The sequence below is a fragment of the Danio rerio genome, chromosome 15 (assembly GCF_052040795.2).
Source record: "Danio rerio strain M-AB ecotype USA chromosome 15, GRCz13ab, whole genome shotgun sequence".
NCBI lineage: Eukaryota > Metazoa > Chordata > Actinopteri > Cypriniformes > Danionidae > Danio > Danio rerio.
The window spans coordinates 34,988,188-35,006,304 of NC_141035.1; the positions used below are offsets into that span (position 1 = coordinate 34,988,188).

The 18,117-nt window shown below is 37.6% G+C and overlaps 1 protein-coding gene across 1 annotated transcript in view; it reads left to right on the forward strand.

Moving 5' to 3' along the window:
- dchs1a (dachsous cadherin-related 1a) overlaps positions 1–18,117 on the forward strand; it is a 201,063-nt gene that overhangs the window by 156,800 nt on the left and 26,146 nt on the right. The window contains exons 10-11 of the mRNA XM_087284281.1: positions 6,605–7,454; positions 11,785–12,024. Coding sequence (XP_087140407.1) covers positions 6,605–7,454; positions 11,785–12,024 — 1,090 coding nt within the window. The remainder of the gene's footprint in view (positions 1–6,604; positions 7,455–11,784; positions 12,025–18,117) is intronic.

Below are 18,117 nucleotides of genomic sequence, written 5' to 3' on the forward strand. Positions count from 1 at the left end.
AGCAGTTGATCTTCTTGCACAGACATGGTGGATTCACCTGATTTGATGACAAATGGGTTGCTGATCCATTGCTTGGCAATTTGTGGGTCCTATATTGGGCCTTTTCCCCTTTCACAAAGAAACTTTCCAAAGACGTCTGTTTCTTACTCAGTTTGCTAGCTTGTGGGGTAAATTTGGACACTCAAGTGACCGAGATGTAACTGAGAGAATATGGTCATTTTTCAAAATAAAAGATCTATCAGACTTGGGTAATAAATAAAAAAAGAAATAATTAATGATGTCTTGTGAGGACCAGTACCAATCCATGGCCTGGTGGTTGAGACAGTTTTACATCATTTTCGATCGACATACATCATCATTTTGCACTGGCACATTCATTCATTAGTTTTTCTTCGGCTTAGTCCCTTATTTATCTCATTACTTACTATTCCAGCATATACAGTTGAAGTCAGAATTATTAGCCCCCCTGAATTATCAGCCCCCTGTTTTTTTCCCCCGATTTCAGTTTAACGGAGAGCAGATTTTTTCAACTCATTTCTAAACATAATAGTTTTAATAACTCATTCCTAATTACTGATTTATTTTATCTTTGCCTTGATGACAGTAAATAATATTTGACTAGATATTTTTGAAACACTTCTATACAGCTTAAAGTGACATTTAAAGGCTTTACTAGGTTAATTAGGTTAACTAGGCAGGTTAGAGTGATTAGGCAGGTTGTTGTACAACAGTGGTAAGTTCTGTAGACAGTCGGGAAAAAAATTATTAGCTTAAAGGGGCTAATAATTTTGACCTTAAAATAGATCAGAAAAAATAAAAACTGCTTTTATTCTAGCCAAAATAAAATAAATAAGACTTTCTCCTGCAGAAAAAAATATTATCAGACATACTGTGAAAATGTCCTTGCTCTGGTAAACATGATTTCGGAAATATATAAAAAAAAAAGAAAGGGGAATAATTCTGACTTCGACTTCGATTTACACAGTGGATGCTCTTTCAGCTACAACCCAGTGCTGGGAAGCACTCACACACATACATTCTCTTTTTTACCTATTCCTCATGTCTTAGGACTATGGGGGAAACCGGAGCACCCGGAGGAAACCTTCTTGCTGTGCGGTGACAGTGCTAACCACTGAGCCACTGGTCAGTTTTGGCTGGTCTCTGAAGTGAAGAATCACAGCAATGTAGTTAAAATGTTCAGTGTGTCACTTAATAAGGTGCTAAATTCAAATCTGCTTTCCCACAAGGGTTATGAAGTAGATAAGCCGCACATAGCTCTTGTCAAAGTGTTTTAATGACTTATTTTACCTATTTTAACTTTGATTGGCTACCTAATTAACCTTTAAATTAAGCCTTTAAGCCTTTAAATTGACTTTTAGGATTAATAATAGTTTTGTGTAGAATAGCTAGTACAATTTGGTGTGCTGTCATCATAGATAAGACAAAAGAGATGAGTTATTAGAAATTAGCAGTGTTGGGCAGTAGCGTTGCTACAAGTAGTGACGCTACTAGCTTTACATTTCTCAGTAGCGTGGTGGTAGCGTCGATACTTTCTAAATTAAATAGATTTTCAGTAACAAAGCTATTCTTTTAGTCAAGTAGCGCAGTAGCCTCTACACAAGCTACATTTACTTAAGTGAAGCCATCGCCATCCACAGAGCTGTAAAGCCGATGTCTGGCTGATGAAAGTAAATCCATATGATAGCGAAAATGGCGAATTCTTCTTTTTTGTGTTTTGTGGTGGTCGACAACAAACCTTTTGGTGAGTTACTGCCACCTCTCGCTCTGGTCGGTGATGTGGCCAATCAATCACTGGAACGAGATATGAGAAACTTGCTTGATGGAAACATGACTGTAGAGCAGGGGTGTCCAAACTCGGTCCTAGAGGGTCTGTGTCTTGAAGAGTTTAGCTCCAACCCTAATCAAACACACCTGAAGCAGCTAATTAAGCTCTTACTAGATATACTAGAATCTTCCTGGCAGGTGTGTTGAAGCAAGTTGGAGCTAAACTATGCAAGACACCGGCCCTCCAGGACCGAGTTTGGACACCCCTGCTACAGAGGAAGCAGGATCATATTATTTCCCAGGGGGAAGCTTTTAGTGTAGTAAGTGTGTATTGTAAGTAGAGTAACTCATAGCTTAGCTCACTACATTTTCCAAGTAGCTTGCCCAACACAGCACTTATATTTACATTATAAGTTTGTGCTTTAAAATTTTACTATAGGGCTAATAATGTTGTCTTCAAATGTATAGTATGAGTGGAAGGTGAGGCGGACAGTGGCTCAGTGGTTAACACTGTCGTCTCACAGCAAATTGGCATTTCTGTATGGATTTTGCATGTTCTTCCTGTGTTCGTGTGGGTTTCCTCCAGGTGCTCCAGTTTCCTTCACAGTCCAAAGTCATGCAGTATAGGTGAGTTGGAGGAACTGAATTGGCCGTAGTGTGTGAATGCGAGAGTGTATGGGTGTTTCTCAGTACTGGGTTGCAGCTGGCAGGGCATATGCTGTATAAAAACAGATGCCAGAATAGTTGGCGGTTCATTCCACTGTGGCAGCCCCTGATAAAAAAGGAGATTGAATAAAAGAAAGAGAAATGTATGTGGCATTGTTTTATAGTCTTTCACGTTAGAATCAATCTATAGGTTTAAATAGACATCCAAGAACGCCAAGGAAGGTCTTATTTTGTAAGTTTTTTTACAACTTGTTCACACATTAACAAAAAAAGCAGTTAATAGAAAAAAGTTGTTATTTACAGCCTGTTTTACTGTATATCTTAATAATGCAAATGTAATGCACTTGATTTTATTGCTCAGACGTTCCTGCAATGTATTGAACCCCGAGGCTGATCTGAGGAATAAAACGCCTGTAGACCCTCACTCTTTGGCAGGTTTCCTGACAAAAGTCTAAACAATATATATTGTGCTTTCATTACTTATGGCTATAAACCTTCCAAAATTGAAGTTAACACAAAGGTCTTTGGTCACATCAGAGATTGGCTTTATTGCAAGCTAAAAACCAAACCTTCCACCATATGGACCTACTCATCGCCTCTTCATAATATGCAAAATGATTTATTTAATACTGTTATAAAAAATATGAACTTGTAAAGTAAGCTCTACAGCAATAGATCCTTTTATATCCACTCTCAGGTTAAACATCATGCAAAAAGGAAATATGGAACGAGCTTGTTGGCCTAATCAGGGCTTACATTCTTGCATTGCAAATTTCCATAGCCGGCTCATCTCTTCAAGTCCAAGTCGTGTAACCTTCCCCAAGCAATGCCGGGAAAAATACTCTCAGCTGGCTAATTTTAGGTGCTCGAAGATGAATGTCTTAGCCTAGGCTTTCCCCCCCCCCCCCCCCCCTCCTTCTAGCCGTTGTTGTCTGCAACATTTTAAGCGTGATATTACGGTGTAAAAAAATTCAAAGTAGAAGTGAGCGGCTCCCAGCTGCACCAATACAAGTGCCAGCTGTGCTTTTCCACTATGTAGCGTTGAAGTCTCGTAATATAGTTCAGTAGCCCTTTGAAGAACAGAAAACTCCTTGTGAAATACCCCAGTGATCAAATTAATATTTCTCGAGCGAGTCAACGGAGTGGAAACAGACACAACCAACAGCAACAGTAGTAAATTCCAGCATCCAAATGTCTGGGAAACACATTTATGCAGTGTAACCGTTTCATATTGTTTCGCAAGCGCCAAACCAAACAATCAAACTCATAACTGATATCTAATTAGAATATAATGAGGCTTCGAAACTTTCAGCAATCAATAGTTTAACTAAATAGCATATCTTTTATTGGAACGTGCTTTATCTAAAGCTCAATCTGGGAATAATTACTTCACCTATTATGTTTCATTAGAAGATTTGGCTTTAACAATCTCGTTACTGCCAATGTATTAATCAGACTGGTGCATAATGATAATTTAGTCATAGAAGAAAATAAATAGGTTATTCATGAGCACCTGTGTTTGTTGTGCAGGCTCATTCTTAAACGTATTTGAGGTTCAGCATCTTGGATATTTTCTGTCTTATGTAAATGTTAGTTTCCATTTCTGTTCTGTTTTTGTTTATATGTACAGATTCACAGTCTCTCTCTTAACTCAAAATCAAAACAATGTCTCATCTGCGAAAAGAAACTCCGCAGGCTTCCATATTTGGAAGAAGTGAAGGCCTTTTGCTTTGAAGTGTTTCTGAGTCATCTGTGAGGATTCTGTTTTTTTTTTTTTTATTAAGGATATTTGCACATTCAAATGTTCTGACAGTTTCCTATTCTGATTGTGTTTACTTTAATCCAGTGTTATTTTTCCTGGCAGTCTCACAGCCTTCAAATGAACTCAGATTAATGCAAGCAGGTCTCTTGTTTGAGTTTGTAATAGCCCTCAAAACGTTGCGTTTTTTCATGACCTGTAAAAAGAGAAGAAAATGTGGGCTGTTATACGTTTTGTTTTGTTTGATTTTGTTAATAGTCAGCTGGTAGGATGCAGTTGAAAATGAGCTGCAAGTGTAATCTGATATGTTTGTCAAGAATTCATTCATTTATTCGTATTTTGGTTTATTTTCTTTATTAATCTGGAGTCGGCACAGTGGAATGAACCGCCAACTTATTCAGCATATGTTTACGCAGCGTATACCTTTACAGCTGCAACCCAGTACTGTGAAACATCCATACACACTCATTCACACACATACACTATGGCTAGTTTAGTTTATTTAATTCACCTATAGCGCTTGTCTTTGGACTGTGAGGGAAACTGGAGCACCAAGAGGAAATCCATGCAAATCCATTAAAATACAATTTAAAAAGGATATTAATTTATATTAATTATTTTTGCATTTCATGGTAATACAATTAGTATAGGAAATTTTTGTTTACTTTCATTCAATAAACATAAATAATAATATTAAAGGTTAAAGAAAATATGGGGAAAAGGTTGTATAATATCAGTCCTATGTGGTTTTGGCAAGTCAATAAAAATATTTTGATATTTTCTGTTTTAACTTTTATTTAGATTAAATAATTATTAATGTTATTGCTGCCATTTTCATTAAGTTAAAATTTAGTATTTTATTTCTTAAGTTATTTTAAAGTTGTTTATCTATTAAGTTCTAAATTTAATATTTATTAATGTTTATTTTTGTTTAGGTATTGATATACTGTATATTTTTATGATATATGTAGCCAAGCAAAAAAATAGCTTAAGAGGGCTACAGTATATATGAGCAATATCACATGAGCAACAGTGCAATGCGGCTATATATCAGCGCTCGTGGGAAGTGTGCGGCCACCAGTGATGATATACAACCACATCGCACTGCTACGAGTGTGATATTGCGTTTATAAAACAATTCGACAGCATAATTGTGTGCATTAAAAAAAATCAAACAAGGAGGGTCTCAAATCCCTTTTTGGAACTTTCTTCTGCCTTTCATTCACATCTGCAGCTGACGTCAGAACAGCAGAAACCGATGCTCATTCACCAAAGTCAATGTTCACCAAATGATTCTCTAGCGTAATGTCTAAAGTGATTACAAAACAGGTGATTTTCCTCACATTTTAAGATTATAAGGCTGAACGGCATGAAATACCATCAGTCTACAGAGATTTCCCAGTATTTCTGAGTTGCATTTGGGAGATCACAATTTTACTATGGCATTAATACAACACTACAACATACAAAAGAGAGAGATTGACTTAGAAAGTCATTTACCTGTTTAATAATGATTTGTTCAGCTGTAGTTTTAAAGTATGCTGTTTTCTCTTAGGGCTTATAATGCGGGCTCTGTCGCCATCTTGTGGATGTACATCGTCAACCGTATTTGCTCAAAGACATGCTGTCTCTCAGAAATTGTAAATATTTAAAAATAGGCACTGTCTTTATAAATCAACTGCAGAGTTGCAATCCTAACAACTACATTCTCGACCAAAAAAAGCCTCAAAAGTACATAATGTTGTCCAACAGCTGCAATATTAGTCAAACTGTAGAGTGTCCTCTGCTTGTTGCCGTATGTGAGTGGAGTAATACACAAGCGTGAAGGGGGAAGAAGCTGGACGAGTGCTGTTACAGGCAGAATATCACATGGCTATCGGCCAATCAGATTCTAGAACCAGACAGAGCTGTTGTGTAAATGAAAATAACCTGTTTAAGGCCCCCACACACTCACAGCAAAGTTGTTTTCTTGTTTTTTGTCTGAAGTTTTTTCATGAGGGTTTGCTTTACCTTATTTTTTAAACTTTTTTTTTTTTTGCTCAAAATTACACACCAGTTCATTCTTTCATTTTGCTGTAGCATATTGTATATGGATAGTGTACAGTGTATGGGCCTTTAGGAGTCTTGAAAAAAAAAGTACAAATGTATATAGTACACAAATATCTTCAAATTTTTGTATTGACTAACCAAAGCCAAATAATTAACAGTATGCAAACAGACACGCTAAATACAAATCGTCACATGTTCCTTTATACACAGTTCCAAATGATCCAATTTGATCTCATATGCTTAAACTTCATTCCTATTATGAAATGAAGATGCCAAATATTCATCAATACTTAACATTCATCATGTCAGTTTCTCAATCTAATGCATAAATGTCTTCATTTCCAGGTTCTGAGTTCAAGTAAAGGATCACCCAACACTAACTCCCAACCGCTAATATTAAAGTCTGTGGAGGGAGCTAAACCTGGCTCTATGATAGGATCTGTGCGTTCACCTGATTCTCAAGCCCTTCCTGAGTCAGGCCAGGTCACTTTTACAGTGGTTGGAGGCACGGACTTCGATGGCACTTTTGTGGTAGACCGACAAACAGGTGACATTTACCTGGCCCGTGAACTCGACTTCGAAAAATGTCCTCGATACACTCTACAAGTGGAGGTGGACGACTTCTCCATGCCGCTTCCCAAAAGTGACATCATTACATTGATAATCGATGTCCAAGACAGCAATGACCATTCGCCAGAGTTTCCTGAAGACCCCATTATCATAGTTGTCCCTGAAAACACAGATCCCGGTTCTTCTTTCTACACCTTCCAGGCCGTGGATAAAGATGGAAGTGGACCCAACAGTGAAGTACATTACTCAATACTACAACAGTGGCCCAATATCCCAGATCTCCTGAGTTTGGACCCAACCACTGGAGCTCTGTCTTTGGGGATGATGTTGGATCATGAGAAGACCTCTTCGCTGCTTTTGGTGGTCCAAGCAAGTGATTCGGCCTTGGATGTCAGTCAGCGGCGGCGTGGAAGCGTCACGGCTCGTATATTTGTCACTGATGTGAATGATAATGAGCCTGTGTTCATCTCAGCGTCTGTGGTGAGTGTGATGGAGGATCAGCCTGTGGGTTTTGTGGTGGTTTACGTCATGGCAGTGGATGCAGATCAGGGAGAGAACGGACGAGTGACGTATCGCATCCAGAGCGGCAACGTTAGAGGAAAGTTCAGCATTAACCCGGACACAGGTACAGTAAACCAATTGGCAGCTCTATCTGAATGAAATGCATGGTATTTACTGTAGATTGCTGCTTCATTTACAGTCGAAGACAGAAAGCATTATACCTCCTGTGAAATTTTTATTCTATACTATATCATGCAAATAAAGGGGCTAACACAAACCTATAATCTCATATTCTATAATGTCAGATGTACAGTTGAAGACAAAATAATCAGCCCTACTGTGAAATTTGTATTCATTTTTAGATATTTCCCAAGGGCTGTTTAACAGAGAATATTTTTCTCAACACATTTTTAAACATAATTGGTTTATGTGGAGTTTATTCATAAACTAATTTCAAGAGGATCACATGCTTATGATTGACACGGCTGGCCCCGAGTCAAGCTAATGTATGCACCACCAATCAGACTACTCCTAACCAAGTATAAATAATCAAACACCTTACCTTTAGTCATCTTCGTCTTGAAGAATCCCCCCTTCCACCCCTTCGCCTCCTCCTTTGTCTACAGGGCAGCACGGCGGCCCAGTGGCTAGCACTGCGGCCTCACAGCAAAATGCCTCCAGTTCGGGCATCTACCCAAACGGTCAGCATTTTCGTGTGGAGATCATGTTCTCCCCGTGCTTGCGTTGGTTTTCCCCGGGTCCTCCGGTTTCCTCCCACACTCCCAAAAACATGACACTTAAGTAAATTGACTAAACCAAATTAGCACAAAATTCAATTCAATTCTGTCAGCAACGCATCACCTTAGCAACCCTCACGCAGCAGGAGGGAGGGGGGTTCTCGAGATCTACCCGAGCTCAAACTCCCCTCTCGCCTTGCAACGGGAGGGAGCCCCGTGCTCGAGGCTCTCATGAGCTCGGGGCTCTCTCCCGGGACAGCATGCCAAACTAGCTTATCAACAATCATCAGCTAAGTGTGAACTCTTGAATAACTAGTTTATAAAAACTAAGCTTTAACGCGATGACTATATATGATATTTTACATGAGTTTATTTTATTTAGTTCTCATTCCAATTGGACTCAGTTCTTGATTAGATGCATTGAATGTTGATTTAAAACAAATTATGTTGATATTTCTAAAAATTGAAGCGTGAATATCAGTTTACAAATGGTGAAATGGTAAGTTAATGAAAATAACTTATTATCTATAGAGCTGTATTTTTTCAGTAATTATTTTAGGTATACATTGAGTAAGTTAAAAGAAAACTAAAGCTTTATTTGTACTTCAAAGCATACAACAAAGAGCACAGAATCACCAAGAGGCGACACTCTAGTGTTATTTAGGAAACAGCCACTAGAGGGTGCTGCGGCCATTTTGGAATGAAAATTCCAATAGAACAACAGCATATTATAAGTCTGTAAAATAAACTATTAAAAGTGCTGATGATTGTGATAGTAAGTGTTGTATTGTCGTCTTTCAGGTTATATGTCAGCTTTATTGCGCTTTTTAAATAAATAAATAAAAAAAAACAAAGCAGCTGCTTGCCATCGCCACAGCAATAAGATCCAATGGACAGCCGATCGCTTTCACTCCAAAATGGCTGAATCCGTGGCTGTTGCTGGCCGCTGCTGTTGCAATGGAACGTTCTATTGAGTGTCGCCTCTTGGTCATTCTAAACTCTTTGCATACAATAAGCAGTCAGAAAAAAACACTGATTCAAAGATTTTGACTGTTGGTGTTGAATGGCGTTGAATTAAAAATGTTTATATATATACTTAGTACTTTGAATTGCTATGTTTTTAAATATACTGAATGTGCCTTGATGAACAACAAGTGAAAAAAACAGCTTAGATTTGGAATAATTTACATTCAAGGTGTCTTTACTGGCATTCTACCACAAATATTTGAATAACTGTGTACAGTTGCACTTCTAAAAACAAACAAAAAAGATTTGAAGCAATTTTTGTAAACGCAATTCTGTTGAACATTTTTATTTGTTTTGCATTTTGAGTGATTCTCAAAATCTTTGACCTATTACACAATCCACCTGTTACATTACAACCTGCAGCAGAGATTAAACTCACATGCAAACAGGACATTAAGAGATAAGTCCGCCCAAAATTTCAATTTCCTCCATCGTTTCCTCTCCTTCATATCATTCCAGAACTTTCTCTAACATGGATCTTTGCTTTGCATCCTGAAAGCCCAATCATTTTAATTCTGAATTTCTGCTTGATTCGCACATTTGCTCTCCTCCCAAATGGCAATCCTCTAAATGCCCTTTAGTTCACTTAATCCTAAAAACCGCCAGCTCAACATCTCGTCCAGCCCTTGGCTGTGATTTCTGAACGGTTTCTCACATCTCTGTGTGTGTTGCTGCATTAATGCATCATGACATGAAGCAGTGGTGTAAGACGGTACACACCACTCAGCTGGTTGTTGTTTACAGCATGTTCTGCCACTGACAGATTCTGTTTCTTTGCTTCTGCCCTTGTTGTGAACCTTAATATGCTTGCAGACACTCACTATTGTGTCATTTCTAGAAATACGGAACTGTATCAAATCTATTTACTGACCTTGTTAACTTCTATAACCTGCTTTACAAGCCATTCCAATAATCCACTAATCAATGTGACCCTGGACCACAAAACCAGTCTTATTTTGCACCAGTATGTACATTGTGTGGGTCAAAATGGGTAAATATTGTGTTTTATCAAGAAAAAATTAGTTTTTTATATATATATATTATGTTTAATTCATATTTTGCATTGTGTAAGTAATACCCTTAATTTGGACAATTTAAGGCAATTTTCGTAATATTTAGATTTATTTTTAACCCTTACATTTTAGATGTTCAAATAGTTGTATTTCAGACAAATATTGTCCTATCCTAACAATCCTTACATCAGTGGAAATCATACTTATTCAGGTTTGATATGTATTTGATATGTATAAATCTCAACTATGACTGATACCACATGGTCCAAGGTCACATATTGATTAATTACTTTATAGGTTTTTCTACCCTCGCCACAAATTTTCTCACAACTTAAAATAAATAGTTAATAAACTTAAATAAATTTCTAATGATTTTAACAGAACTTATGAGATGCACCAATGTTCATTTACCTGGTGTGTTGTGCTGATTATATCTCTTTCTCACTGTTTGATTTATCCAGTTACTCATCCATTTGATTGTCTGTCTGTCTGTCTGTCAATCCATCTATCTATCTAAATGTTTTATCGTTTAATCATTATTATGGCTGTTGTCCTACTGTAGATATCAACCGACTTGTATTATTGTAAAGTATCTTTAAAAAATGAGTCCATTATATTTATAAATATTTAGTCAGATGTGGTTTTTAGAAGCAAATTTGTTAAAATATATTTTCTTGTAGATCTCAAACATTTGTTTGATTTTGTGTAATTGTGTCAAATTTGGAGAATTTTGAGATTGTCCAAAAGGCAATTTAGGATGTTTTTTTTTCTTCAAAAGTCATCATATGACTTCAGAAGAGTTGGAATATTGCACAAAAGTCACACAAACTTTTTAGCTCAAACAGGCAAAAAACAAAAAGGCAAAGCATCTTCGTTCCTCTTCTTGGTTTCTCCTTATGTTATCGGAGCCTGACTTCTGAGGAGTCAAATTGTCTGAAAATATTCGAGCTGGTAATTCTAACCAGATTAAGGCCTCAGAGGCATGTTAGCTCAGCGTTATGGAGATAGAAAAGAGGAGAAAAATAAGCCGAAACAGAACGAAAACACCCTCTAGTGTCCCAGTTCCCATCATGCCTTTATAGCCTGCTTTGAATCATTGCGTCTGGTTCTTTAAAAGCATGAAATGTAGATTGGATCAATAGGAGCAGCAATCGCTTGTGGTAGGCTAACGTCAGGGACGCTGGCACCCCCAAATTTGAGCAGGGCACGGCAGGCGAGGCTGTTGCGTGTCTGGAGTGCTTGTTTGTGTGCTCTTTCTGTTTGTGCTGGAAAAAACTTATAAACTGTGGCCAGATAGCTGAGCTTTTACAGTGGCTCAGTGAGTGTTCAGGTATAGGGAGGGCTTTGCGTGAGGAAAGAAATTGTATTATTCGAAGACGTCGCATGACTTCCACTCATTTTTAGCACAACAGAAAGGCGTCAGCTCTTCGTGCTGCGATGTTGCTTACGCGAGATCAAAGTGTGCTACAGGATGGAAATCATTCGTCGTGTGAGCGTGTGAATGAGGCTTTGCTTAAGTGCGAGTGGTTTTGTTTTAAACAATTTACATCATGGCTTCATTATTGTGTAATTGTTTAAATGCACTTCAGCAGGCGATCACTCACAGGAAAACCCAGACACAATGCGCATTACATTCATCATATGGTATGCTAACGCTTTTTCCTTGTTTCCATTGTAGGCTCTTTGTCTATTCTTAGACCAATTGACCGTGAAGAAGAAGACCTCTACAACCTGACCATAGTGGCAGAAGACCACGGTTTACAGCAACGCAGCAGCTCACAGCTACTGTCAGTCCAGGTGATTGATGTAAATGATGAAGCACCATACTTCCAGGAGAGCCAATATGAAGCTTTTATTGCTGAGAATCAGCCTGCAGGATCCACCGTGCTGGTGGTTTCAGCTTCTGATATGGACCAAGGTAAAAATATAGTCCTATAGTCCAAAATATGTGTGTGTATGTGTGTGTGTATACTATATATATATATATATATATATATATATATATATATATATATATATATATATATATATATATATATATATATATATATATATATATATATATATATATATATATATATATATATATATATATATATATATATATATATATATATATATATATATATATATATATATATATATATATATATATATATATATATATATATATATATATATATATATATATATATTAGTGGTGGGCCGTTAACGTGCTGCAATAACGTGAGAACCCTTTTGGGCTATAAAATATATATCGCCGTTAATCTATTCTCAAAGTTGGATTGGGAGCTGGGTCTATTCTACGAAAGCTATGATGACTTTCACCTTGATATTTTAGCATGGATGTATACCTGGCCGAATTTGCCGAGGTGGCAAGAACGAGTCTTTGAATCTGTGTGTATTCCTACTGTGAAATTACCACATCAAATGTGACATGCAAACATGGATGCAGTTCACTAGAGTGAATCTAATTAATTTTAGCTACACATCTAACTTTCAGGCACCTGTAGAGTTTATGCATTTGAGTAAAACATATACAAATAAAATGTACCGGGTGCTTTTTAAAATGAATGACAGTGAATGAAAGTCAAAGCGGTGAGCCGTCTGACAGAAAAGTGCCCTTCTGAATCAAATTTGGGTTCCAGGAGTTTTGCGGGAGACAGAACAATACGGGAGAAGGGCGGTAGATGGGTCTGAAATACAAGACCCTACCGGGAAAAACGGGAGTGTTGGCAGGTATGAGGTAATCAAAAATCGCTATTTCGAGCTTTTGTAGGCCTACAGTTCAAAAATCATGTTTAACTGAATAAACAGTTAGTAAACACAAGTACATCTTATTAAACATCATTTATTTTCATCACCAATTATCATAGTAGAACAGTTTCCCAAGCAGTTTGTGATGCATTTTGAAAACCGGAGATGAGCCCCTTGAAAAAACGTTCTCAAAGACTTACTTTAAGTCATTATTTGGGTAGCACACATATTCATATATATATATATATATATATATATATATATATATATATATATATATATGATAGCGTATAAATTTTTTTTTATTTTTATTCTTTATTTTTGGACAATTATTTTGGACATACACAAAAGAAAACCTCAAACACAACATAAAATGCCTGACGCAAAACAAAACTGCATTTACAGTAATTTACACATGGCAATAGCCATAAACCATTGCGCAACAAATCATACAATATGGTGGCACCAGTGAGAAATTTGATGAAAATTAAACACATATGAATATTCTTTAAGGTAATTCGGTATTTATTTTTAAAAGCCACTAAGATGTATTTAGAATATAATTAGGTATTAATTATTTTAAGTATTTTGATTTTATTCAAAATCTATTTAAATTAATTGCATGGACTCCTTTTAATCAGTCAAATTAGTCAAATAGCCAATAATTGTGTATGTCACATCCCTGAGAAATGACCAGCAAAATTAATATATGCTCCATTCAGCCGTTTTAATAATACATTTTAGGTAAATTATTACAGTTATTACAGAACAATGTTTTATGTCTAGTTTTTACATTTTGTGGAAAGTACCTATGTAAAAAGTGGGATACAGTACAACCAGGTGGTTGTTTTCACTGAATAAAGCCCTTCAGTCTTATGCAACAGCTGATAAGCCTGTGTGGTGTTATTCTGCGGTAGCAACTGCCTAGATCTACTGTATCCCTTGCTTAAACCCCTTCAGGCTGATACAAGACACAATACAAGTAACACTGCTATGTATACATGTAGACTAATGTCTTTTTCACTTGTTACAAGTTACTGATCTTTACCTACAGGCTAACAAAAACATGATGGTATTTTAATTTTAAAAGTAGTCAGATTAAAGTAAAATCCCTTCTTATTGAATGTAGATAGTTAGAAACATAATTAATTATATAATTTTTGTATCACATTACTGTATGTTCCTTATCACTCCAAAACCACATTAAAATAACATTTATCAGCCATAATAACACTGGTTTACATTCACACAACGTCTCAGATAATCTGTTCTGATCCTAACCAGCGATGTGTGTGAACGCACGCATTGAGTGAGAAAAGTTAATTTCCACCTTGTGAGGTTGGCCGCGGTCACACCATTCTCTTTAAAAGGGACACGAATGTTTGTTTACGGCTAGCGTTTCCCCAAAACCACTGGATACCACAGCCAAACCCATCACAAATAAAAGTGTGTGGTTTTAATTGGTGCCAGCCCGAGGGGGGTGAGGGTGGTGGAGGAGGAGAGCTGCATTCTCTTGGACTTACTCAGGGGCAAATAAAACAGAAGGATCATAAACTCTCTCTCCATGAACAATTAGCGAGGTAAACAGGTGACACTCTGCCAGATTGCTCGCCTTTTGCACGCGATCTGTTATATGAAGACCGGGGGGAGGGCGATTGAAATCAACTGCTTAGACAGTGGTATTAACTACAAACAAATAAAAACAGGGTGAGCCGACATGTTTACCCATTCCGTGAGAAAAGCCCATTGTGTAAAGTAAACACAGGCTCACTTTCATTTAGATTAGCATTCTTTGAAACTGTTTACTGTAGGTTCATCTTATATTCAGGGTTGTACTTAACCAATAAACGAAGGGCCCCTAATAAATACCTACTGTAGAAGTTGGCTTAGGACTGTTAACAATTAAATGCTGAAGCTTTTAATACAGTATGCAGTATTATCACGATATTGACCGATTTGCAGGTATGATGTATTGCTTTATTGTTTATACACATTCAGGCTAAACAAATGTTTCAACCCAATTAAATTGCAATAAGATTATAAAGTTCAATATTTTAGAAAAATGTACATTAAAGTATCATTGATAAACATTAGTTAATGAATTAAATTAACAATGAGAAATGGCCAGTTTTAATTACAGTTACTATATTAATATTAGTTTCAAAATACGACTGAATTTTATTTATTAACTTCATTTAAAGGGCACCTGGTTTACACCTTTTTAAAGATGTAAGGTTCTTGTGTGTCTCCAGAGTGTGTTTGTAAAGTTTCATCTCAAAACACTGATCAGATTATTTATTTTAGCTTTCAGAATATTGGAAGTTTCTGCTATAAACACACTGTAGCTGTTTTTGTTGCCTGTGCCCTAATGCTAGTTCTTCCCGCCCACCGTTCCCACATGCCTGTCAGAGTGTGCCTTAATCTCCACCTCGGCTGCATCCGATAAACAGCACAGTGACAGACATGAAGGAAGCAGATCTCAAATAACATTTGCTACAGTAAGAGCTTTATCAATGTTTATTTGTTGTGGAGTTCAAGTCTTTCTGCAACGAGTCACGTCACACAAACAGCGCGCACGGTAAACTTTGCACCGAAAATGTGATGGGATACACGTTAATATGCACTGCTGTATCGACATCCGTTATGTTAATGTACAAAATAATCCTGATTTAATTTCCACAAACTGAGATTGAAGCGTCTTTTTTGTAATTGTACTGACATGCAGCTGTGGCGATAGAAAAAGATGATAAAACCGCTGTCATTCATTATAAACATGTACTGTTTTAAAAACTATTTTTAAATTTGTAAAACTCATTCTTGATGACATTTGATGATGATTGATGATCACAGGGGTGATGTAGTGGTGCAGTAGGTAGTGCTGTTGCCTCACAGCAAGAAGGTCACTGTTCGAGGCTTGGCTGGGTCAGTTGGCATTTCTGTGTGGAGTTTGCATGTTACCCTAGTGTAAGCGTGGGTTTCCGCCGGGTGCTCCAGTTTCCCCCACAGTCAAAAGATATGGAACAGGTGAATTGGGTAGGCTAAATTGTCCGTAGTGTATTGGTGTTTCCCAGAGATGGGTTGCGGCTGGATAGGCATCCACTGCTTAAAACATATGCTGGATAAGTTGGCGGTTCATTCCGCTGTGGCGACCCCAGTAAAAGCAGAACAACCGTGAAATGCGTACGTCTTCATTTTGGTGCTTTGCTTTTGTGGCCATTACACAAAACAGCAGCTTAATGACGCAAGCGTACAGGGGTTCAGAAGGAAAAAAAGACAATGTGAACACAAACCAACCAAGGGGGGACTATTGAACTTGGGTTCGGACTAGGCATTTAACCAAGTATGAATGCACTCTTAAAGCTCATTGAATGGGAGAGTACAACATTTTTTAAGAAAACATTTTTGCAGTTCTGTTTAGTAAAAAACAAACAAACTCTGCAATAGTGTTATTAAATCTTTCAAAGTGAAGTTTCATAAACTAATTTCGAGAGGAGCACGTGATATGATTGTGCACCGCTGGCCACTCATCCGTAATCAGTAATAATCCAATCAGAATGATCCTAGCTTAGTATAAATGGATCACTTTCTCCCCATTGCACGATCTTCATTTTGGAAGAATGCTTCCCGCTACAAACGCTCCAGCATTTAAACTACGCTTCAGCATCATTCAACCTTCTGGCATGGAAGAACAAACAATCAACAACAACAACAACTTCTCCAACCAGAACCCCGCTCTCCCCTAAACTCCAGCAGCTGCCTCGCCAGCAATCGAGCCAGAACCCCCACAAGAAGCCGGCATATCAACTCTTCCATCTTCTACTTCATCTGCCCTTCACTACACAAGCCACAACTTCGTCTAAACTTATGACGCCGGCGATTCAAGCCACCGGAGAGAAGCCGAACTCACAGATCACCTAACGTTAATGGTCCACGTTCGGTAACCTGCATGCTTAAAGGGAAGTCTGGCAAGATCAGCGTGAATAGAACGCTTTAAATGAAGAACTCACCTCTCAGCCTCCCGCTGGTCAGCAGATCCATAACATTCTGACAGCTGAAATAGTTCGAAGGCAAATGACCAGGCAATCTAATCCATAAACATTATTCCATAACACCTTCATTCGTCGATATACATCCATGAAAAGGTGCACTGATATCCAAACCAGCTGCTGGTGAGAGTGGAGTCATACTTTCACGCATAAACATTGTAGCGATCTGATCTACAAAATGGCCGCCGGCATTTGCACTCTGAACTCTTGACCGTGACTCCAAGGAGCCAATAGCTTAAAGGGGACGTATCACCATCCAATGAGCTTTCCAAAACTGGAGACGGTCCCGCCTTCTCTCCCGACAAATTCATGAATGGACTAGGTGCAGAGACTTTGATTCCGGCCAAATAATCATGTTGAGATTACAGACATGTTACTTATCATGGATGGAGTAAAGCCATGATAAACATTACATTCACACAGTTCCTATTAAGTGGCAACATCGTTTTTTAAGTTTGATGTAGGCAGTTGATATATTTACATTTTATTAATAATTATATATACATATATTAAAAAAAAAAAAAAAAAAAAAAAAAATTCTGAAATGAGTATTACCCAGCAAGTGATAGACAACCTACACATCAAGCAGTAACCCTTTTGTATCACGCCAATCGTGACTCTCATATCAATACACCTGAATGTCAGTCAGTTTTTAATGTCAGTAAGAAAACAATTTCCTGCTCGACTGCAACAAACAAGAGGAGGACATTTCTGGCCATGGAGTAGCTTTTCATACTTATACTTTGTGTTAAATACATTCGAGTTTTAAAAACTTCTATATCAGTAAGGGGTTTAAACTCCACTCCATCATCATCTCACCAGCTCTCCAAGAGGTTTCCTGGACTTCCAGCATAGAAACGCCCCATACGCTCAGTTCTCCTTCTAATTACCACCCTGCAGGAGGACAAATGCCCACTTCTACAACCCTAGCACATTGTGACATTAAGTATTGGAACATGCATTAACAAAGGCGCTTCCATTCACAATCATCCATACACTTATGAAGACTCCTCCCACGAATATCAGCCAATACAATTAATCATGTCTGCTGTACATGTGCCATGTTGCTAAGATTTCATTTCTAATTCTCTCTTGTTTTCCATTTTAGAGTTCAAGACTGCCAGCTCCTGAAACTGCCCTCATTCAACCCATCACACTCTTCATCCATTCCTAATGCATTTACACTCTTCGCAAAGATAATTTCTGCC